Source organism: Saccopteryx bilineata, chromosome 11 (genome assembly GCF_036850765.1).
Source record: "Saccopteryx bilineata isolate mSacBil1 chromosome 11, mSacBil1_pri_phased_curated, whole genome shotgun sequence".
Taxonomy (NCBI): Eukaryota; Metazoa; Chordata; class Mammalia; order Chiroptera; family Emballonuridae; genus Saccopteryx; species Saccopteryx bilineata.
The window spans coordinates 57,584,044-57,604,327 of record NC_089500.1 but is presented as its reverse complement, the minus strand read 5'-3'; the positions used below and the strand labels follow the sequence as shown (position 1 = coordinate 57,604,327).

Genomic DNA, 20,284 nt, shown 5'->3' with positions numbered 1-20,284 from the left:
TCAACCCAAGATGGAAAATAAACTAAAGGAAGACCAAGGGGTAAAACAAGGGGGAAGAAGAGGCATAAGAAATAAAAATACTGACTTTTTAAAAAAAGTAGAATTTATCAATAAAACCAAAAAGTGGCTCTAAAAGAAAAATACAATAAAACTTTTACTAAATTTAATCATAAAAATGAGAGATAAGAGAAAAATAAAAATTGGGATTTAGACTTAAGTACAATTCCAGAGGAGATGCTCAAAAGTTACATAAGAATGCCCTGGTCAGATAACGTGGTTGTTTGGAGCATCATCCTGACACAAAGAGGTTGCCAGTTTGATCCTAGGTCAGGGCACATACAGAAATGAAATGTTTCTGTCTCTCTCCCTTCCTCTCTCTAACATCAATAAATTAAGAATAATTTTTAAAAAAGTTAAAAATCACAGCATTCAATTTTATACCACTAAAAACCTAAGGCCTGAAAAAAAATAAATTTTTTTAGAAAACATGCATTTCTAAAAATTAGTTTATAAAAGAAAAATTCAAGGAACTGATATTTTCCATTTCATATAAACAGTGCTACAGCTTGCTTAAAAGATGAGAAACAATCCAATCCTTATTTTCAAGAAAGAGCATGCATCATAGTCAAGCAGGATTGTTCCAAAGAATGTAAGAATAGTTCCTTATTAGAAAATCTTATGACAATAATCTCACTATTATTAAAATATTAAAGAAAAACCATATGATATCCTTAACAGGTGATATTATCATCTGAACAGACTCCACTAATTCTTGATAAATCTATTAGCATATTGGGAAGACTCCCTTATATCTTAACTGGTAAAGATTATTGAAGAATAAAAGCTTCATTATTATCTATTTCTAAATTACAAAGTAAAATCCTATTTTTTCTTTTTGTAAGATTTTATTTATTGATTTTTTGGAGAGAGGAGAAGGAGAAAGGAGAGAGAGACAGAGAAAGAGAGGGAGAGTGAGAAAGAAGGGGGAGAAGCAGGAAGCATCTACTCATAGAAGTTGCTTCCTGTATGTGCCTTGACCAGGAAAGCCCAGGGATTCGAACCAGCGACCTCAGCATTCCAGGTCGATACTTTATCCACTGCGCCACCACAGGCCAGGTGACTGTTAAAATCCTCTTAATCTGTTTTTTTTTGTTTGTTTGTTTTGTTTTTTTCACTTATGCCAATGAAATGGAGCTTCACAGGCATGCATTTTGTTCATAAGGCTGCTTTAAAATGTAGGTTTAATTATTCAGGTATGATGAGACCAACAGATCAGGAGCCCACTGCCACTGAAAGACAGTTTGTTCCTCGCAGTTCCCAACAAGGGGCATGCCATATCACACAGGGCCACAAAAGTAAGCACCGAGAAGGGTGAGGAGGCAAAGAAAGAAGAGGGAAATATGAGCAAAAGCTTTTATTGTGGTTTCGCAGGCTATGAAGGTATTGTACAGGTACTGTTTCTCTAGACTTGGCTCTAGGGTGATTATCCCTTTGAGTAGTGAATTTTTTTCATGCTCACTAACCCATGGAAGTGAGTTTTTTTTTCAAAAAATGAAATTAGTTCCAGTTACTCTGGATGGTCAGGAGGCACGAGGAAGTACATGAATGTCTGTACTACTCAAAGGGTTATTAGGGCAGGGGGAATAGTATCCCAGAGTATGTGAGCTGAAAAAAATTGGTGGTTGCAGATGGACTCAGGACTGGTTGGTTTGCATATGAAAGGTGTGGTCATAAGTGAGTTGTTCACTACATCTAGGAACTGACTAGCCCTAGGAAGGGAAGTCTCCCCAGAGTCACCAAGGCCTAGATGTCAAAATATCAGAAGTAAAAAGGCATGATTAATATCAACAATTCTAGAGACTTGTCTTAGAAATAGGAATCTTTGTTATTAACAAAAGAATCTAAGAAAAACATGAAGATGTCCCTTCTCCCTTACATCTGTGTAAATAAAGATACTGTTCTGTATCATAAAACAAGTTAAAAGAAACCAATTTGGTAACATGTTAACAGAAATTGCTCACAAGAATATACTGATCATGCTCTCCTGTACAATATGGTGATCATATGAATAATACTAACTGCCATGAACCTGTTCTGTTCTCTGTAAAATAACACTGTCTTTGGAAGTGTTATTTAAACTTAGGGTTTTGTGAGATTCTTAATACTTTAAACATTATTTTCAGATCTGGTGAAAGAAATGTTCAAAAAAATAGTTACTTCTGATATAGTCTTGAGCTTTCTATATTACTAAATGGTATAAATATCAATTCAGGAAAGAATAATTCGCACATTCTCCTTCCATATTTTGACTTTCTCATTTAATGTTTTCTGTTCAATAACATACAAAAGCATTCATATATAGTAATGAATGGCAACACAAGAATGACCTTCCCTCTCACCTGCTCTTAAACAATATACTGGTAGCCTTTACCAACTAGTAAGATAGAAAAAGAAGTAAAAATTTATCTTGAAAAAAGAGAAAAAAATGTACAAGTACACAGATAAATAGAAAACTCTTTAAATATAAACCAAAATGTTAATAATTAACTAGCAATAATGGCATTTCAGGTATGTTGGGAGACAATTCTCCATGGCTCTCCTGCATTTCTGAACATCTTGCAAGCAGAGGTACTAACTCCCTTTGTTCCAGACTATCTTTTCAAGGATATCTAGCTTGGGAAGACATACTGCCTCCCCCTGGAGCAAAGGGCATATCTATTTACTATTCAGCAAAATAAATAATTTCTCCCTGTAGGGCAAAGATCAGGTAGATTCACTGTCCATTATAACAGATTTGGGGTTCCTCTCCTATAACACAACCTACTGTAGATATAGTTGTCACCTAGTCCTCTTTGCAACCCCTTGTGAATAATGGAGCTCAGGGAACAGGCAGAAATGTCGATATACTCCAACTGCTATTGCTATGAGAAATAAACTTTCCTTTCTGTCTGGTCCCAGTCTCACATCTTCTGCCAAAATCCATGAAACTGATTAGATTGCAAGTAGGTTAGAGTAAAATCACAACTTCTTTAGTTTTTGACAAGACAACTTCTATTTTCTTTATTCTTTTTTTTTTTCTCTTCATTTTTCTGAAGCTGGAAACAGGGAGAGACAGTCAGACAGACTCCCGCATGCGCCCTACCGAGATCCACCCGGCACGCCCACTAGGGGCGGTGCTCTGCCCCCCAGGGGGCGATGCTCTGCCCATCCTGGGCGTCGCCATGTTGCGACCAGAGCCACTCTAGCGCCTGAGGCAGAGGCCACAGAGCCATGCCCAGCGCCGGGCCATCTTTGCTCCAATGGAGCCTTGGCTGCGGGAGGGGAAGAGAGAGACAGAGAGGAAAGCGCGGCGGAGGGGTGGAGAAGCAAATGGGCGCTTCTCCTATGTGCCCTGGCCGGGAATCCAACCCGGGTCCTCCGCACGCTAGGCCGACGCCAACCGGCCAGGGCTATTTTCTTTATTCTTATATGTATTTTCTACAATGAATATGTATTATTTTATGGGAATAATTAAAAAAGCCTCAATTATCACTTGGATAGGAGATAATGAAAGCATGAATTATACTGATGATGAAAAAAAATAGGGAAGAGCAGCTGATTCTCTCACATTTTATGAATTTAACTCAGGTTTTAAATTATCAGAGCAGGTTTTATGAAAGATTACGTTTGGCAAATTGTAAATACTAATTTATTGCTAAAAACTGATGTGGTAAAATTTTTAAACTAAAACTAATGGGGAAAACAATTCCACAGATTAGCAATGAAAGGATAAACTATTTGAAGAATTGTGAGTAGATATTTTTGAAGGTTCAGTGAATGTTTTTATTCTTTGTAAGTAGATATTTTTGATGAACCTCTAACTACTGAAATATTTAATGAGGTAATGAAAACATTTTATATTAAAAGTATATTGCTATGGCATGTGAATATTACTTAAAATGATACTCTATTTAAATAAATACATTTAAAAAATTAAATTTTGATTCAAGTTATTTTATTAATTTAGGATCTCGTACCAGCAATAGTCTGTGCCATATTAAACTATAAAAAAGATCTTTTTTAATATAACAATGGCACATTCATTTCTAAAAAGTCTATGGAAGAAAAAACAGCATAAGATAGAGGCTGGCTTCAAGGCCAATCAAGCTATTATACATTTATATGCTTTTAAATGTACAGGTGAGGATTATGATCATGCCTTCTTTTCTTCTACCCTCTCTTCTAACTTCATTTTGTAAGAGGCAACAGTAATATAGTCTATATGCAGGAAATGTGGAATGAAAATTATGGCCCTTCCTCTTTTAAGGTGCAAATAAGCAGTCAAATATCCATTTAAAAGTGAAGAAAATTCTTTCTAATAGCTTTTGACGTCAAGCTGCTTGAAAAAAATCCCAAAACATGTCAGCAAGTACCTCATGCACATTGCCTCAGAAGAGCTGTGACCCTTATCCAAACAAACTTATGATCTTGAAAATATGTGAATCATTCAAAAGAGGCTCAAGACAGTTAAATAAATCCCATTAGGTAAAGCAAAAGTTAAGAAATGAGGAACCTAAGAGTTTGTACATATTATAAAACCTATTTGTTTTATAAACCTAGTGATTAATGTCTTAATTTATTTAAACTGTTTTTAATAGAAATGTTAGTGAAAAGAACTTTTGTTCTCATCTCTACACTTTTAAGAAATCACACTTTTATGACAGCAATGCTCAGAGCACTACTGTATATTTAGTAGCAGCTTTCAAAAGATACACACAAAGACCTAAGACAAGAATAAAACCTCATCAAGTTTGGCCTTATAAATTCAAACCCAAAAAGTAACATCGAGCAGCCCAAGTATAATTTCACAGACACAAACCACTATATTTAAACATTTAGAAATAAAAGTTTTAATTCTTTCCTCAAATCTAATATTGTATTCTGTCCCTACAACTTTACTGAAATTACTTTTACCAAGGTCATTTTAAGGTGTCTCAACTGATGAAATCCAATGGCCTCACCTTTCCTAAAAACCTCTGTGGCAATTGGCATAGACTCCCTTAGCCACTCTTTTCTGTGTAACTTCCCCTGGTGTTCTGTCCTCGTTATTCTCTATCAACTTCTCCTAAAATATTTTGAATTCTTCAAGGTATACTCTCCTTCACTCTTACCCCACTCTCTTTAGGTGATATCTTCATATGCACAGGTTAATTTATTTCAGTTTAGCTTTTGAGTGCTAGATTCATATCTAGACGTATTAGCCTACTAATACGTCTAACTTGGGTGTTCTGATAGCCAACTCAATTCAACAGTACCAACCAACTATTCTTCTCAAAACAACGGGTTCCTTTTCCTGAATTCTCTTTCAAGGAATAATAGTCCAATCAATCTCACAGCAGAATCAGACAAGTTTAAACACAATTCAGCTTAATTCGTTCAACCACTTTTAGATCTGCCAACTTCTCTCCATCCCAACAGACACTGTCCACACTGCCTTTTGCTTATCTATTTTTAACAACACTCTTAACTGGTCTCTACTATGGCATTTCCCTTCTGGCTCACTGGTTACAGGATAAATTCCAAGATCCTTAGCAAGACACACAAGACCATAATGAAATGAACTCCTGTCTAATGCTCATCTCCTACCCTCCATCCTTTATAGGCTTACACAGCCTGCCTTGGTACAGATTCATGTCTATTTTACATCCTCTCCTCGCACTACTCTGTGTCCCCATTTTCCTACTGGTTACATACTTATTCATCCCTCGGAATCCAGATTAAGTATCTTTCCTATAACACCATCCCTGAACCTCCCAGGATTGCTTTTATCCTTTTTGTTCAGCATTGTACACTCAATACTTTCATCAGTGTTTCTTAACAATGGTACAGAAATTCTCAAAGTATGGTCCCTGAGACCACTTGAGGGGATCTGCAAGGTCAAAAACATGCTCATAATAACCCTATTATATCTTTATCTTCATCTCTCATTCTCTTGAGGTTTCTAAAGCCTATATGACAAGTGATATCTGAACACACTGAATAAAGAACCAGATGAAAATTTGGCCATTTTCTGTGAAGCCAGACATTAATTATTTGAAATACCAGTGAGTGTTTCTATTTATTTTTAATTTTTTTATTTTTTAGGTGAGAGGAGGGGAGATAATGAGGCAGACTCCCCGCATGCATACCAACCAGTATCCACCCGGCAACACCGTCTAGAGCCAATGCTCTAGTACCGAGCTATTTTTAGTGCCTGAGGCTGATGCACTTGTGCCAATCAACCAATCCCCAGTACCTGGGGCCACATTTGAATCAACTGAGATGGCTGCAGGAGAGGAAGAAAGAGAGGAGGGGGAGAGAAGCAGATGGTCACTTCTCTTGTGTGCCCTGACCAGGAATTGAACCAGGATGTCTCCATAGGCCAGGCCAACACTCTATCCACTGAGCCACTGGCCAGGGCTCAATAAGCACTTTCTCACTAATATTTTTGTCTTGGAATACAGAGATACCTCATTTTATTACATTTTGCAGATACTATGTTTTCATCAACCAAAAGACAAGAGCCTCCACCAGCAAAAAAAATATGACTCAGTCAAGAATCAGCTGGTGTTCAGAATTTTAGCAATAGTTTTTAATTAAGGTATGTAAATTTTTTTGGGTGTAATGCTATTGAATACTTAAAAGACTACAATATAGTGTAAAGTAACTTTTATATACACTGGAAACCAAAAAAAATTGTCTTGCTTTATGGTGAAATTCACTTTTCTGCAATGGTCTAGAACTGAACCAGTAGTAACTCTGAGGTATGCCTGTATTAGTTCTTTATAAGAAAAATATATTATGTGTGTTAACACATAATATTTTATTATTTTTAAGACCAATTAATAAACATTCAAATTCTTTTGTTTTAATTTCTGATATTATAAATTACAACAGATATAACCACACATAAAAAAGCTCTTTAGGATCTTCAGTTATGTTGAAGAGTATGCCCTAAGAGCAAAACATTTCAGACACACAGGTACAGTCTTCAAGGCCCTGATCAAATGGCCCCGTGGATAGTGTCATCCCGGAGCACCAAGGTCACAGGTTCAATTCCCGATCAGGGCACATAGGAAAAGCAATCAGTAGGTGCACAACTAAATGGAACAATTAAGTGGAATGAGTTCATGCTTCTCCCCCCCAGATCAAAGGGAGAAAAAAAAAGTATTCATAAAGTTTAGACCACATCCTAAACTCATTTCATTCCAACAGGCACAGGAGAGGCACATGACACAACAGGAATCCCGCATAAAGTCTGTTGGATAAAAAAAAAATTAATGAACTCACTCTCCTTAAGAATTTATCACATTAAAATACTGTATATTTGGGGAAATTTTTATGGTGAAATGAAGATATTGGCAATTTACCTCACCAAGGAACAACTATAAATCTAGACAAAATTGTGAAAAACAACCATTTCAAGGTTCTAAAAATTGAAAAAAGTAAAGAACAAGTTGAGAACCATTTTCTTCAAGAAAAACTACTGAACTATGGATAAGAACAGTAAGTATATCTGGCATTCTTGCCTGGGGTTGTATTCATTCCCTGGCCAATGCTGTTTACATAAAGTGCTACCCAGGTGGGGCTGACAATAAAAATTAGCATCTTTGCTGCCAGAGTACCAACCTGAATTGGTGTAGAGGGCTGAAACCCACACTGTTGATAAAAACAGCAAACAGGGTAGGAAACAAATAGAAGAATAAAAACACTGTTCTACTACCCTAAGGTTGTGTTTCCACTGCAGGGGGGCAGCATCTGGTAGATAAGCCAGAAATTTCACAGGAAGACAATAGAAATAAGAGACATAAGGAGTGCAATTAAGACCACCACTTATGCATGTCTGGCATGTAAATGTCAGAGAGGCTATATAAATATGCAAGAAGACCTAAGAAGGGCTAAGCTCTCCATACGTCTCTCACTGGGAGGTTGTATGCATCTGCTAGAGAAACCCACACATCCTTGGTTGATTAGTGGGCTACATATAAGCTAAAGCAAAATCTGAGTGAACCTAACAGAAAGAAAATGCCAGTGCAGATATAAAAAAATGCCTCAACACTGAATGTACTTCCCAACACACAGACAAGTCTGTCACCAGAAGGTGAAAGCAAGCCGTTGGGTCAAGGCAATGTGGGTAAATGCAGTACTAGAATCCTCCTACAACCACATCAAAATTACAACTAAACTAGATTCAGCCTGAAATCTAGCTGAATGGAAGTCCTTTAAGGAAATAAAAAAGAAGCCACATAGAGACTGGCACTTCTGGTGGATAAAAATCAGGAGGGATAGCTTTGCTACGGTGATCGACCTGAGAAGGGGTACCAACTCCACATCAGTCTCCCCAGCCTCGGGTTCCAGTGCCAGAAAGAGGTCCCTATGATTTCTGGCTGTAAAAACCAGCAATGATTGTCGCTGGGTGAGATGAAGGGCTACTGGGAGTCCCACGCAGTTCCTCTTAATGGGCCCATGCAAAAATTTACTTGTGTTCACTCCCTCTGAGCTTCAATGCTGGGGCAGCAGCTTGAAAGGCACCAAAGACATATGGGGAAGAACCGAATTGTCTGGCATCAGAGCAAGAACTGGAGGGGTAACTTTCTTGCAAACATAAATGCTGGCAGAAGTCGTTATTCATTTTCTGAGGCTACTTCCACAGGGCCAGCAGGTGGGTACAATATCTGAGTCTCCATCAACCTGGCTATCATTATTCACTCTACTCTGGTGAATCCCTGAGACCCCACCCCACCCAACTTTAGGGCCTACCCATGCCGTTTCCAATGGCTTTTCCATACAAATGGTCTATCTTGACTCATGCTTCAGACTACCCTAAAATCGCTCAAACAAAAAGCATCTGGACTCCATGTGCCCCATACCTCTCACTAATAGTTCATGGCTTGACACTAGCAACATCTGGCCTGTTTGTGGCTTGGCCTCTCCTGGGCACCTCCAAGCCAAGCGAAAGTAGCAGCAATCTGCAGATGGCTTTGTAGCTCATGCTGGGTGGCCCCAGGTAGAACATGGGCAGTAGCTGACCTTGGCCTACACATCCTAGGAGGCCTCAGAGTCAGTGCACCCAGTGGACAGCTTCAGACCAAGTCAAAGCACCACTCAACAACCTTCACAAGCGACACACTCAAGGACCCAATGAATACTAGAGCCCCAATGAAATAAATCCTGCTATGTGGGCCAGTTACAGCTGATCCTCCTTGGTGGTCTTGGCCAGTCCTTGCAGGCAATTGGCCTGGGGGTAAATACCACGTTTGCTGTACAAACAGCAATCAAGACTCAGTTACAACAGGAAGGTATACATGGCCCACAGAGGAGGGTGGTGCACACCTGCAGTGTCCAGCTTGGGTGACAGGGAGGCTGTGCCATCAGTCCCTACAGAACACCTACTGCATAAGGCCACTCCACCAAGCCCGGGAGATAACAGCAGCTCTACCTAACACATAGAAACAAACACAGGGAGGCTGCCAAAATTATACAAAGAAGCATGTTCTAAATGAAAGAACAGAACTCCAGAAAAACAAACAAAATGGAGAAAAGCAATCTACTCGATGAGTTCAAAACACTGGCTACAAGCATGCTCAATGAACTTAGGGGAAAAGTAGATGAACTTAGTGAGAACTTCAACAGCTTAAAAAAGGACACAGAAATCATAAAAAAGAACCAGTTAGAAATTAAGGACACACTAACTGAAAAGAAGAATAATTTACAAGGAACCAGTAATAGAGTAGTTGAAACTGAGAATTAAATCAGTGATTTGGAAGATAAGAAAGCAAAAATAAATAAATAAATAAATAAATAAAACAAAACCTAATCAGACAGCAAAAAGAAAAAAAATTCCCCCCGGAATAACCATAGCGTAAGGAGCCTCTCGGACATCAAACATACAACATTTGCAACATGAGGATGCTGGAAGGAGAAGAGAGAAAGCAAGAAATGAAAACCTATTTGAAAAAGCAACAGAAAAGTTTCCTAAACCTGGTGAAGGAAAAAGACATACAAGGAAGTCAAGGAGGTACAGAGTTCCAAAGATGAAATAAAAAAGACCCACATCAAAGCACACCATAATTAAAATGCCAAAGGTTGAAGACAGGGAATCTTAAAAGCAGCAAGAAAAAAGCAATTAGCTACCAGGGAGCTACCATAAGATTGTCAGCTGATTTCTCAAAAGGAACTTTGCAGGCTGGAAGGCAGTGACAAAAAATATTCAAAGTGATGCAAAGCAAGGGTCTATAACACCAAGATTACTCTACCCAGAAAAACTATCATTTAGGATCAAGGAACACATAAAGAGCTTCCCAGACAAAACACAGCTAAAGGAGTTCATCACACCAAACTAGTATCACAGAAAGTGTTAAACAGTCTTCTTTAAAAAAAAGAAAAAAAAAGAAAAAGAAAAATTATGAACAATAAAATCACAACAAACACATTTCTATCAATAATTGAATCTAAAAGAAAACAAAACAAATGAACATGCAGAACAGAAATAGCCTCCTAGATACAGAGAACATTTTGATAACTGCCAGATGGGAGGGATGTTGAGAGGGGGGAGGAAAAAAAAGGTGAAGAGATTAAGAAGTACAAACTGTTACAGAACAGTCATGTAGATATAAAGTACTGCATAAGGAATATAGTCAATGATATTTTAATAACTATGTATGGTGTCAAATGGGTATGAGATTTATCGGCATGATCACTTACTAAGTTATATAATGTCTAACCACTGGTGTATACACCTGAAACTAATATAATATTGTATGTCAACTGTAATTAAAAATTAAAAAATGATTTAAATTAAAAATAAAAAAAGAAGGTGAAATAGTCTTACTGGTTCATGCCTGACCCATGGTGGCACAGTGGATAGAGCATCAACCTGTGATGCTGAGGTCCCAGGTTAGAAACCCTGAAGTTACCAGCTTGAGCACAGGGTCACTAGCTTGAGCATGGGATCAGTGACATAATCCCATGGTCGCTGGCTTGAGCCCCTTGACAAAGGCACATATGAAAAAGCAAACAATAAACAGCTAAAGTGCTGCAACTACAAGTTGGTACTTTTCATCTCTCTCCCTTCCTGTCTCTCTTTGTTGTGTGCGTAAGAAAAAAAAAAGGGCCTTACTGGCTCATGATATTTGAACCATTCAACGGCTCCTGACCTAGCTATGTAGACACAGGGGTAACCCCTAGGAAGCAATACTAAAAAAGAGAAAGAAAAATGAACACCAGTGGTTGTAACAAATACCACAGGAGAGCTCCTAACATTTTACTAAAAACAAATCAAACAAAAACCGTATCAACAACTACAACTTTCAGGTGGAAAATGAGACTCCAAAGCTGCTGCATATACGACCTAAATTGTTCAGTTTTCAATAAAAATGAAGACATACAAAAAAGTAAGGAAGCCCTGGCCGGTTGGCTCAGCGGTAGAGCGTCGGCCTAGCGTGCGGAGGACCCGGGTTCGATTCCCGGCCAGGGCACATAGGAGAAGCGCCCATTTGCTTCTCCACCCCTCCGCCGCGCTTTCCTCTCTGTCTCTCTCTTCCCCTCCCGCAGCCAAGGCTCCATTGGAGCCAAGATGGCCCGGGCGCTGGGCATGGCTCTGTGGCCTCTGCCTCAGGCGCTAGAGTGGCTCTGGTCGCAATATGGCGACGCCCAGGATGGGCAGAGCATCGCCCCCTGGGGGGCAGAGCACCGCCCCTGGTGGGCGTGCCGGGTGGATCCCGGTCGGGCGCATGCGGGAGTCTGTCTGACTGTCTCTCCCTGTTTCCAGCTTCAGAAAAATGGAAAAAAAAAAAAAAAAAAAGTAAGGAATTCAGCAAAAACTTCTCTGAGAGAACTCAGATATTTGATGTGGCAAGACTAGAAAGAAAGAAAACAATTTTTTTTTTTGTATTTTTCTGAAACTGGAAACGAGGAGGCAGACAGACTCCTGCATGTGCCCGACCAGGATCCACCCAGCAAGCCCACCAGGGGGCAATGCTCTGCCCATCTGGGGAGTTGCTATGTTGCAACCAGAGGCATTCTAGCACCTGAGGCAGAGGCCATGGAGCCATCCTCAGCGCCCGGGCCAACTTTGCTCCAGTGGAGCCTTGGCTACAGGAGGGGAAGAGAGAGACAGAGAGGAAGGAGGGGAGAGGGGTGGAAAAGCAGATGGGCGCTTCTCCTGTGTGCCCTGGTCGGGAATCGAACCCGGGACTCCTGCACGCCAGGCCGACACTCTACCACTGGACCATCCGGCCAGGGCCAAGAAAACAATTTTTTTTTTTTGTATTTTTCTAAAGCTGGAAACGGGGAGAGACAGTCAGACAGACTCCCGCATGCGCCCGACCGGGATCCACCCGGCACGCCCACCAGGGGCGACGCTCTGTCCACCAGGGGGCGATGCTCTGCCCCTCTGGGGGGGGGGGTCGCTCTGCCACGACCAGAGCCACTCTAGCGCCTGGGGCAGAGGCCAAGGAGCCATCCCCAGGGCCCGGGCCATCTTTGCTCCAATGGAGCCTTGGCTGCAGGAGGGGAAGAGAGAGACAGAGAGGAAGGAGGAGGGGGGGGTAGAGAAGCAAATGGGCGCTTCTCCTATGTGCCCTGGCCGGGAATTGAACCTGGGTCCCCCGCATGCCAGGCCGACGCTCTACCGCTGAGCCAACCAGTCAGGGCCAAGAAAACAATTTTTAATGAATTAGAATATGACAACAATAGCATCAAACAGAGAATATCAATTTTAAAAAAAATTACAAAAAGTTCCAAATGGAAATAATGGATTTGAAAATAACTGAAAATGTTATTAGACATGTTCAACAGTAGCTGTGAGATAAGAAAAAAAGAAAAAGGTAAATTAAACACCCAAATTTCATGAAATACTGTTAACCTATAAATCCAAGAAGCTCAATAAACCCCACATCAAATAAGGAACCCTAAACACATTACAGTCATTGTTTGACAAAAAAGAGAACAGCAATAAAAAGAAAAGATTCACTAGGACAATGGCACAATATAATTAACAGTTGATCTCTCATCAGACAGTTAAAGAAAGAAAGAAGTGGGATGACATATTCAATCCAATAAAAGGAAAATTCAACTAAGAATTCTAATATCTTGGCCCTGGCTGAGTAGCTCAGTTGGTTACAGTACATTCTTGACATGGCAGAGCAGTGTAAAACCAGGATACATACAAGAATCAACCAATAAATGCATAAAATAGAAACAAATTGATCTCTCTCTCTCTCTCTCTCTCCCCCCTTTCCTCTCTTACTCTAAAAATCAATAAGAAAGGAAGGAAGAAAGAGAGGGAAGAAGGGAGGAAGGGAGGAAGGTAGGGAAGTAGGGAGGGAGGGAAGGAGGGAGGGAGGGAAGGAAAGAAAGAATTCTAGTGTCCAACAAAACTATCCTTTGAAAATAAGGGCAATCGCCCTGGCCGGTTGGCTCAGCGGTAGAGCGTCGGCCTAGCGTGCGGAGGACCCGGGTTCGATTCCCGGCCAGGGCACACAGGAGAAGCGCCCATTTGCTTCTCCACCCCTCCGCCGCACTTTCCTCTCTGTCTCTCTTCCCCTCCCGCAGCTAAGGCTCCATTGGAGCAAAGATGGCCCAGGCGCTGGGGATGGCTCTGTGGCCTCTGCCTCAGGCGCTAGAGTGGCTCTGGTCGCAACATGGCGACGCCCCGGAGGGGCAGAGCATCGCCCCCTGGTGGGCAGAGCGTTGCCCCATGGTGGGCGTGCCGGGTGGATCCCGGTCGGGTGCATGCGGGAGTCTGTCTGACTGTCTCTCCCTGTTTCCAGCTTCAGAAAAATGAAAAAAAAAAAAAAAAAAAAAAAAGAAAATAAGGGCAAAGAATCATGAAAGACCATCTATCGCATAACTTCGTTTACATGAAATATTCAGAATGGGCAAGTCTATTTATATACATATATAAATATATTAGTGGCTGCCTATGGCTGTCAGTTGGGGACAGAATACAGAGTGACTGCTAATGGGTACAAAGGGTTTATTTTCTGTTGAAAATACTCTAAAATTGATAGTAGCAATGATTATACAATTTTGTAGATACATTAAAAACTAATGAATAGTACACTTTCAGTAAATTGTATGGTGTGTGAATTACAACTCAATAAAGCTGTTTTTAGTTGTTGGTTTTTTTTTAAATGGCAAAATCAAAATACTCCTTGGTCAATGAAGACTGAGAGAAATTATGGTTGAAGATCTGTCTTACAGTAAATACTAAAAAAACCTCATAGACATTAAGGAAATAACACCAGGCAGTAACTTGAATCCATAGGAAGAAATACAGAGTATTAAAATTGGTAAATTTGTAGGTAAAAAAAAAAAAGAACTGTACAAAAATAATTTTTTTTCTGTTTTTTTTTTTTCTCTTAATACAGAAACAGAGAGAGGGACAGATAGGGACAGACAGACAGAAACGGAGAGAAATGAGAAGCATCAATCATTAGTTTTTCGTTGGGACACCTTAGTTGTTCATTGATTGCTTTCTCACATGTGCCTTGACCGTGGGGCTACAGCAGACCGAGTAACCCCTTGCTCGAGCCAGCAACCTTGGGTCCAAGCTGGTGAGCTCTGCTCAAACCAGATGAGCCCACACTCAAGCTGGCGACCTCGGGGTCTCGAAACTGGGTCCTCTACATCCCAGTCCGACGCTCTATCCACTGTGCCACCGCCTGGTCATGCACTTCTGTTATTGTCTTAAAAGAAATAATTGTATGAAACAATAATTATAACATTCTGTTACTGCAGTGGTACTCAAAGTGTGTGCCAGGGCGCACTGGTGCACCCTAGAAGATTTCCAGGTGCGCCCTATGGTATTCCAGAGAAATATGTGCCTGTTGGGGACCAAAAAACAAACAGGGTTTTTGGAGTTTAGATTTTTGGGGGACAGAGGTGTGGGGAATTGGCTGTAAATTGACAGTCTGCCCAACCCCCCACCTCACCTGCCTGATTAGGTTGCAAAAGGCTGTTAAACTGTGGTGCTGGAGTTTTTACACTACCCCCATGTTCCCTGGAAAACTGGAGGCAAGTTTTTTTCTATCCTTTGTTTGACGTAAAGTTAAGATGATATATGGTGGGGGTTTTGGATTGATGATTAAACGTAAGGTATTGTCTCTTGAAGCCTTTTGGATTTCTATAAAAGAAGAATATGTGGCAGTATCTAAAAAAGCTTTCAACATTTTACTACAATTTTCAACATCGTATTTTTGTGAATTAGGGTTTTCCACCCTCAACACAAGAGTAAGAAGAGAGGAATTCTTCAATGTACTAATGAAGAAATGAGAGTTTGCCTTTCAAATATATGCCCAAACATTGAAGAAATTGCTAGGACACATTAGGCTCATGTTTCTCATAAACACAAGAATGAAAAAACAACACATTCGCGCCGGGACCTGCTGAATTTACTATATCTTACTAAGAATGTATCTATATATATAAAAAGATATCTTTTTTGTCATTTATTTTTTAACCTCTCTTTTTTAAAATTCTAAAAAGCATAACTCAAAACATATAACATAAAAATTTTTTAAATGTCAGAATAAATTTAATTTTGTCGTATTTATTTCATTTAATTACCATAGAAGCATGCTTGGACTTTATATTTTTTTCTTTAATATTTGACTTAATTATTATAACATATTTCTCAGAAATCTGTATATAGTGCGCCTACAATTATTTGTAGGATTTTAAATGCACCTCGACTTCAAAAAGTTTGAGAACCACTGTATTACTGCACTAATTAACAAATGTAGATGTAACCTCATAGATAACACAAAGGAAGGGTAAGAAATGAAGCTACATTGGAATACTGTTGCTATTTTTACTGGAATAACATCAATATTAAGCTGTAGTAATTAGAATACACATTATAATCCCTAGATCAACATTTTAAAATTATAGTTCAAAAAATATTCTTTAAAAAAACCACAGAAATCTATATACATTTTTTAAAAAGGCAGCATAGATAAAAAACAAAAAGACATGAAATATATAAGAACAAAGAGCAAAACAGCAGGTATAAATCCAACTTTATCAACAACTAAAACATGAGTAAGCACTACGATTAAAGGGTAGAGTGCCAGTGCAACCAGCAAGACAAATATATAAAAGTATCCATATATTGGAAAAGAAGTAAAATTATCTTTATATGCATATGCCATCATCACATATATAGAAAATCCTAAAGAATCCACAAAGTTTTAGAACCAATAAATGAGTTCAGTAAAAAGATTGGCTACACTTGACCGGGCAGTGATGCACTGAATAGAGAGAGCATCAATCAAACTAGGACCCAGAGGACCCAGGTTCGATATCCTGAGGTTGCTGGCTTGAGTGCGGGCTCATTTGGCTTGAGCCTGGGATCATAGACATGATCCCAAGGTTGCTGGCTTAAGCAAGGGGTAACTCACTCTGCTGTAGCCCCCATCAAGGCACATATGAGAAGGTAATCAATGAACAACAACTAAGGAGCCGCAATGAAGAACTGATATTTCTCATATTTCTTCCTTCCTGTCTGTCTCTATCTGTCCCTCTCTCTGTCACAAAAAAAAAAAAAAAAAAAAAAAAAAAAGACTGGATACAAGATCACTATATAAAAATGACTTGTATTTCTCTATATACTAGCCATAAAAGAATCTAAAATAAAATTTTCTACAACAGCGTCCAAAAGAATAAACTATGAACAATTTAGCAACTGAAGTGCAATATCATTTCAATGAAAACTACAAAACATTGCTCAGAAAAGCTGAAGATCTAGATAAATGAAGAGATATGCTGTGGGATGAACTGGAAGACATATTGTTAAGATGGTAATACAGTACTATTTAAGTAATCTACGGATTCAATGTACAGATCCTATAACATACATTACTATTAAAATCCCAGCAGGCCTATTTCCCTTTTACAGAAACTGACAAGCTAATCTTAAAATTTATATGAAAATGCAAACAACCCTAACTTGCCAAAACAATTTTTGAAAAGAAAGTTGAAACTTACAATTCCTGATTTTGAAAGCAGATTTAGGGTAGTGTGAGGTTTGGGGTGGGAATGGACCAACTGTAAGTGGACATAAGGATCTTTTAGCAATGGTGTAGATGGCCTAAACTGGATTGTGATGATGGCTGCACAACTTTCCCCAGTTCCAAGAGTCAACAAATCTTTAGCAAAATAGTATACCTTTCTTCCATATGGTTTTTCTACCATATTGCTATCACTGTCAGAATTTTCACTCTGAACCGGTTTTGTGAACCCAGATTTGGGCATCTTATAGCTCTTCAGCTAGCCTCTTCTTTTATCAGTCTTCTCATCCTGGATCTGTAAAAAATGAATATATAATGGTTATTATATACCTCCACAATAAAACCTTCTTAAGGTTTACACAATATAGTGCAATTTGCAATACTGCATTTTGGTTTTCTCTACATCTCCGTAAGATAATTTACTTTCTTAGAGAAGCTATCTTAATCTAAAGTAAGTTTTCATTGAACAATTTGAGCTTGTAATTCAAATTCTCTTGTTCAAGTGCACTCAGTCTGTCACTGAAGAGAAAAAAAGAGCACTACCTTCATATTTCTTCTCACAATCTCTAGACTAATATTCAGTCTCCAGTTTTCTGGGTAACCAGAAGCAGCGGAGTGGCAGCGGTGGCAAAGGTTTTGTCATTCCAGCACAGTTCCACAGGTAGAAACTCCTGGTGGATTCTCTGAATTTAGTTCTGTATTGGTCTGTTATTTCTGAAGGTCCAACTAAGAACCTCAGAGGTTTAATCGGTAATTTTACAACATTTAATTCTATTTTAAATTAATTTAAATTAATTAAACCCTTCTTACTTAAAGGCCGCAGAGTGGTTTATTTTCTTTCACTGAACTGCCAGACATAACCAGGCATTTAGTCACCTTATCAATCTATTCATTGATTTAATCCTTATCATACTGTGCTAAATTATCACTTCATCATTTCTTTCCAATTTGTTCAGCCTTTTGTCTCCTGCTCTGCAATATGACTTAATAGGACAAGAACCCTCTTAGAAGGTGTGCTTATGTACAAGCTTGGGAGATCCAGAAAATATTCCAAGAAGGGGATTTTACACATAAAAGGAAAGCCATGAGATTACACCTGTGTTGCTGTATGACGTTTTAGCCACAAGTGATTGCTGAAATTAACCCTTTGAGCAGACGAACATTCATGTATGTCCTCATGCCTCCTAACCATCCAGAATACAATTTATTTTAAAAATGTGTAAGGCAACATTAAAAAAAAGCAAATGGGCCCTGGCCGGTTGGCTCAGCGGTAGAGCGTTGGCCTAGCGTGCGGAGGACCCGGGTTCGATTCCCGGCCAGGGCACACAGGAGAAGCGCCCATTTGCTTCTCCACCCCTCCGCCGCGCTTTCCCTCTCTGTTTCTCTCTTCCCCTCCTGCAGCCAAGGCTCCATTGGAGCAAAGATGGCCCGGGCGCTGGGGATGGCTCTGTGGCCTCTGCCCCAGGCGCTAGAGTGGCTCTGGTCGCAACATGGCGACGCCCAGGATGGGCAGAGCGTCGCCCCTGGTGGGCGTGCCGGGTGGATCCCGGTCGGGCGCATGCGGGAGTCTGTCTGTCTCTCCCTGTTTCCAGCTTCAGAAAAATGAAAAAAAAAAAAAAAAAAAAAAAGGCAAATGTATGTTTTTCTTGTTTCCATAAATTGGTTATCAAACAAACATGATTTTAAGTTAATAAAACTGTAACTGGAACTAATTTTTTTTTTAAAAAACTCACTCTCAGGCATCAGGAGTATGAAAAATACTATTCAAACGGTTAAAGTAATTAAAATTAGATTAAGTAGCTACATAGCTACGATCTACAGAGTGCAGATATACAATGCTTTTGTGGGGTGGTCGGCAATGGGGGAAGGTCACATGAAGAACCTAGACCCGGGAACCTTGGGCTAGGGTCGCCCACAACCAAGCACGCCAAAATAAACTTCCCAGAGGTCCTTGGGAAAAGAGTGGCCGTCCGTCAGCCAGTGAGATTTCACCACATCATATTAGCTCTGGTCCCTCTGCGGACCTCTTCTGCTGGAGTCTTTTCCCTCTAGAGAGCTTCCTCCCTTCACTGGATCCTGTTTATCATTCACTTGCAAATACCAGTCTTTCTTTCTCCTCCCCTGCTGGCCAGGGCCTCTCTCTTCTCCATTGTGTTCTTAAGTCCCTCCTCCATCAGGCGATTCTCAGCCTGTCATTGGCCCTTTACACCAGTTTGCAGGACGCCCAACCCCAACCTGCTTGTAGGAAGGCCGGGCCTTGTCTTGCCTCTGGCTTCAGCATTTCTGGCTGGATCTGGGTGCCGGGTTCCCCAGGAGCCCCCGTCCTCTTATTCTCAACCCTCAAACCCTTATCCAAGACCTGTGAACATGGCATTTAAAGTTTTTAATGGTTGCAGCTAGTAGGAACAGGCCGAGGTTGTTTGCCAGGCCCACATGCAGCAGAAGGTAATGCTCCAAACCCAGGCTCTTGTGGCAACCCTGAGGCTGGCAGAGCAACAGAGGCAAGGCACAGGAAGTGCCCAACCCAAATCCAGGCCACAAAGAGGAATCCCACCAGCAGCTTGCTTTAAGTGTGGCAAGCAGGACCACTGTGCCCGACAGTGCCCCTGCCCGCGGCTGCCCACTAAGGCCTGCCCTAACTGCAAGCAGCCCAGTCACTGGCAGAGCAATTGCCCCTTTGGGCAACAGGTTTTTTCCTCAACACCTCTACGTAGAGGATGAGCCAGCCAGGTGGGCACATTGCTCAAATTCCTAGGACACAGCCTGGACTCGGAAAACACAGGGTATGCTGCAAGTAGTGGGTAAGTTCATCTCATTTCTTGTGAACACGGGAGCTGCCTTCTGTTTTGCCATCACACTTTGGACCTCTAGTTCCCTCACAGGACTCGGTTATGGGAATGGATGGGACCCCTTCTTTTCCTCTTTGCACATCACCTCTGACATGCAGTCTTTCCCCTTCTTACACCACTCCTAACATGCAGTTTTGCCTCAAGCTTGCCTCCATACAGGAGCACTGGCAGTTGGAACCACTGGACCCTACCCATCTCCAGGTCACCAAAAGGCTGGACCCTGCAAATCCCTCTATTACTCCACTTTTTTTTTTTTTAATCCTTACAGGACCACATCAGCAAAGTTTCTCAACTCACAGCCAAACAGATGTTCCTCCTGACACCCCTCAAAGCCACCACCTTTTGATCACCCCCTCCCCACAATGCCTCTAATCAGCAGGAAGTAGGCCAGATAAATAAGTGGCG

At 40.4% G+C, this 20,284-nt stretch overlaps 1 protein-coding gene across 4 annotated transcripts in view; it reads right to left on the bottom strand.

Annotated features, from left to right (window-relative positions):
• ANKRD12 (ankyrin repeat domain 12) overlaps positions 1-20,284 on the bottom strand; it is a 149,490-nt gene that overhangs the window by 84,099 nt on the left and 45,107 nt on the right. For all 4 annotated transcript variants that reach the window (XM_066246684.1, XM_066246687.1, XM_066246685.1 and 1 more), the window contains exon 2: positions 17,188-17,325. In XM_066246684.1, coding sequence (XP_066102781.1) covers positions 17,188-17,274 — 87 coding nt within the window. In that variant the 5' untranslated portion in view covers positions 17,275-17,325. The remainder of the gene's footprint in view (positions 1-17,187; positions 17,326-20,284) is intronic.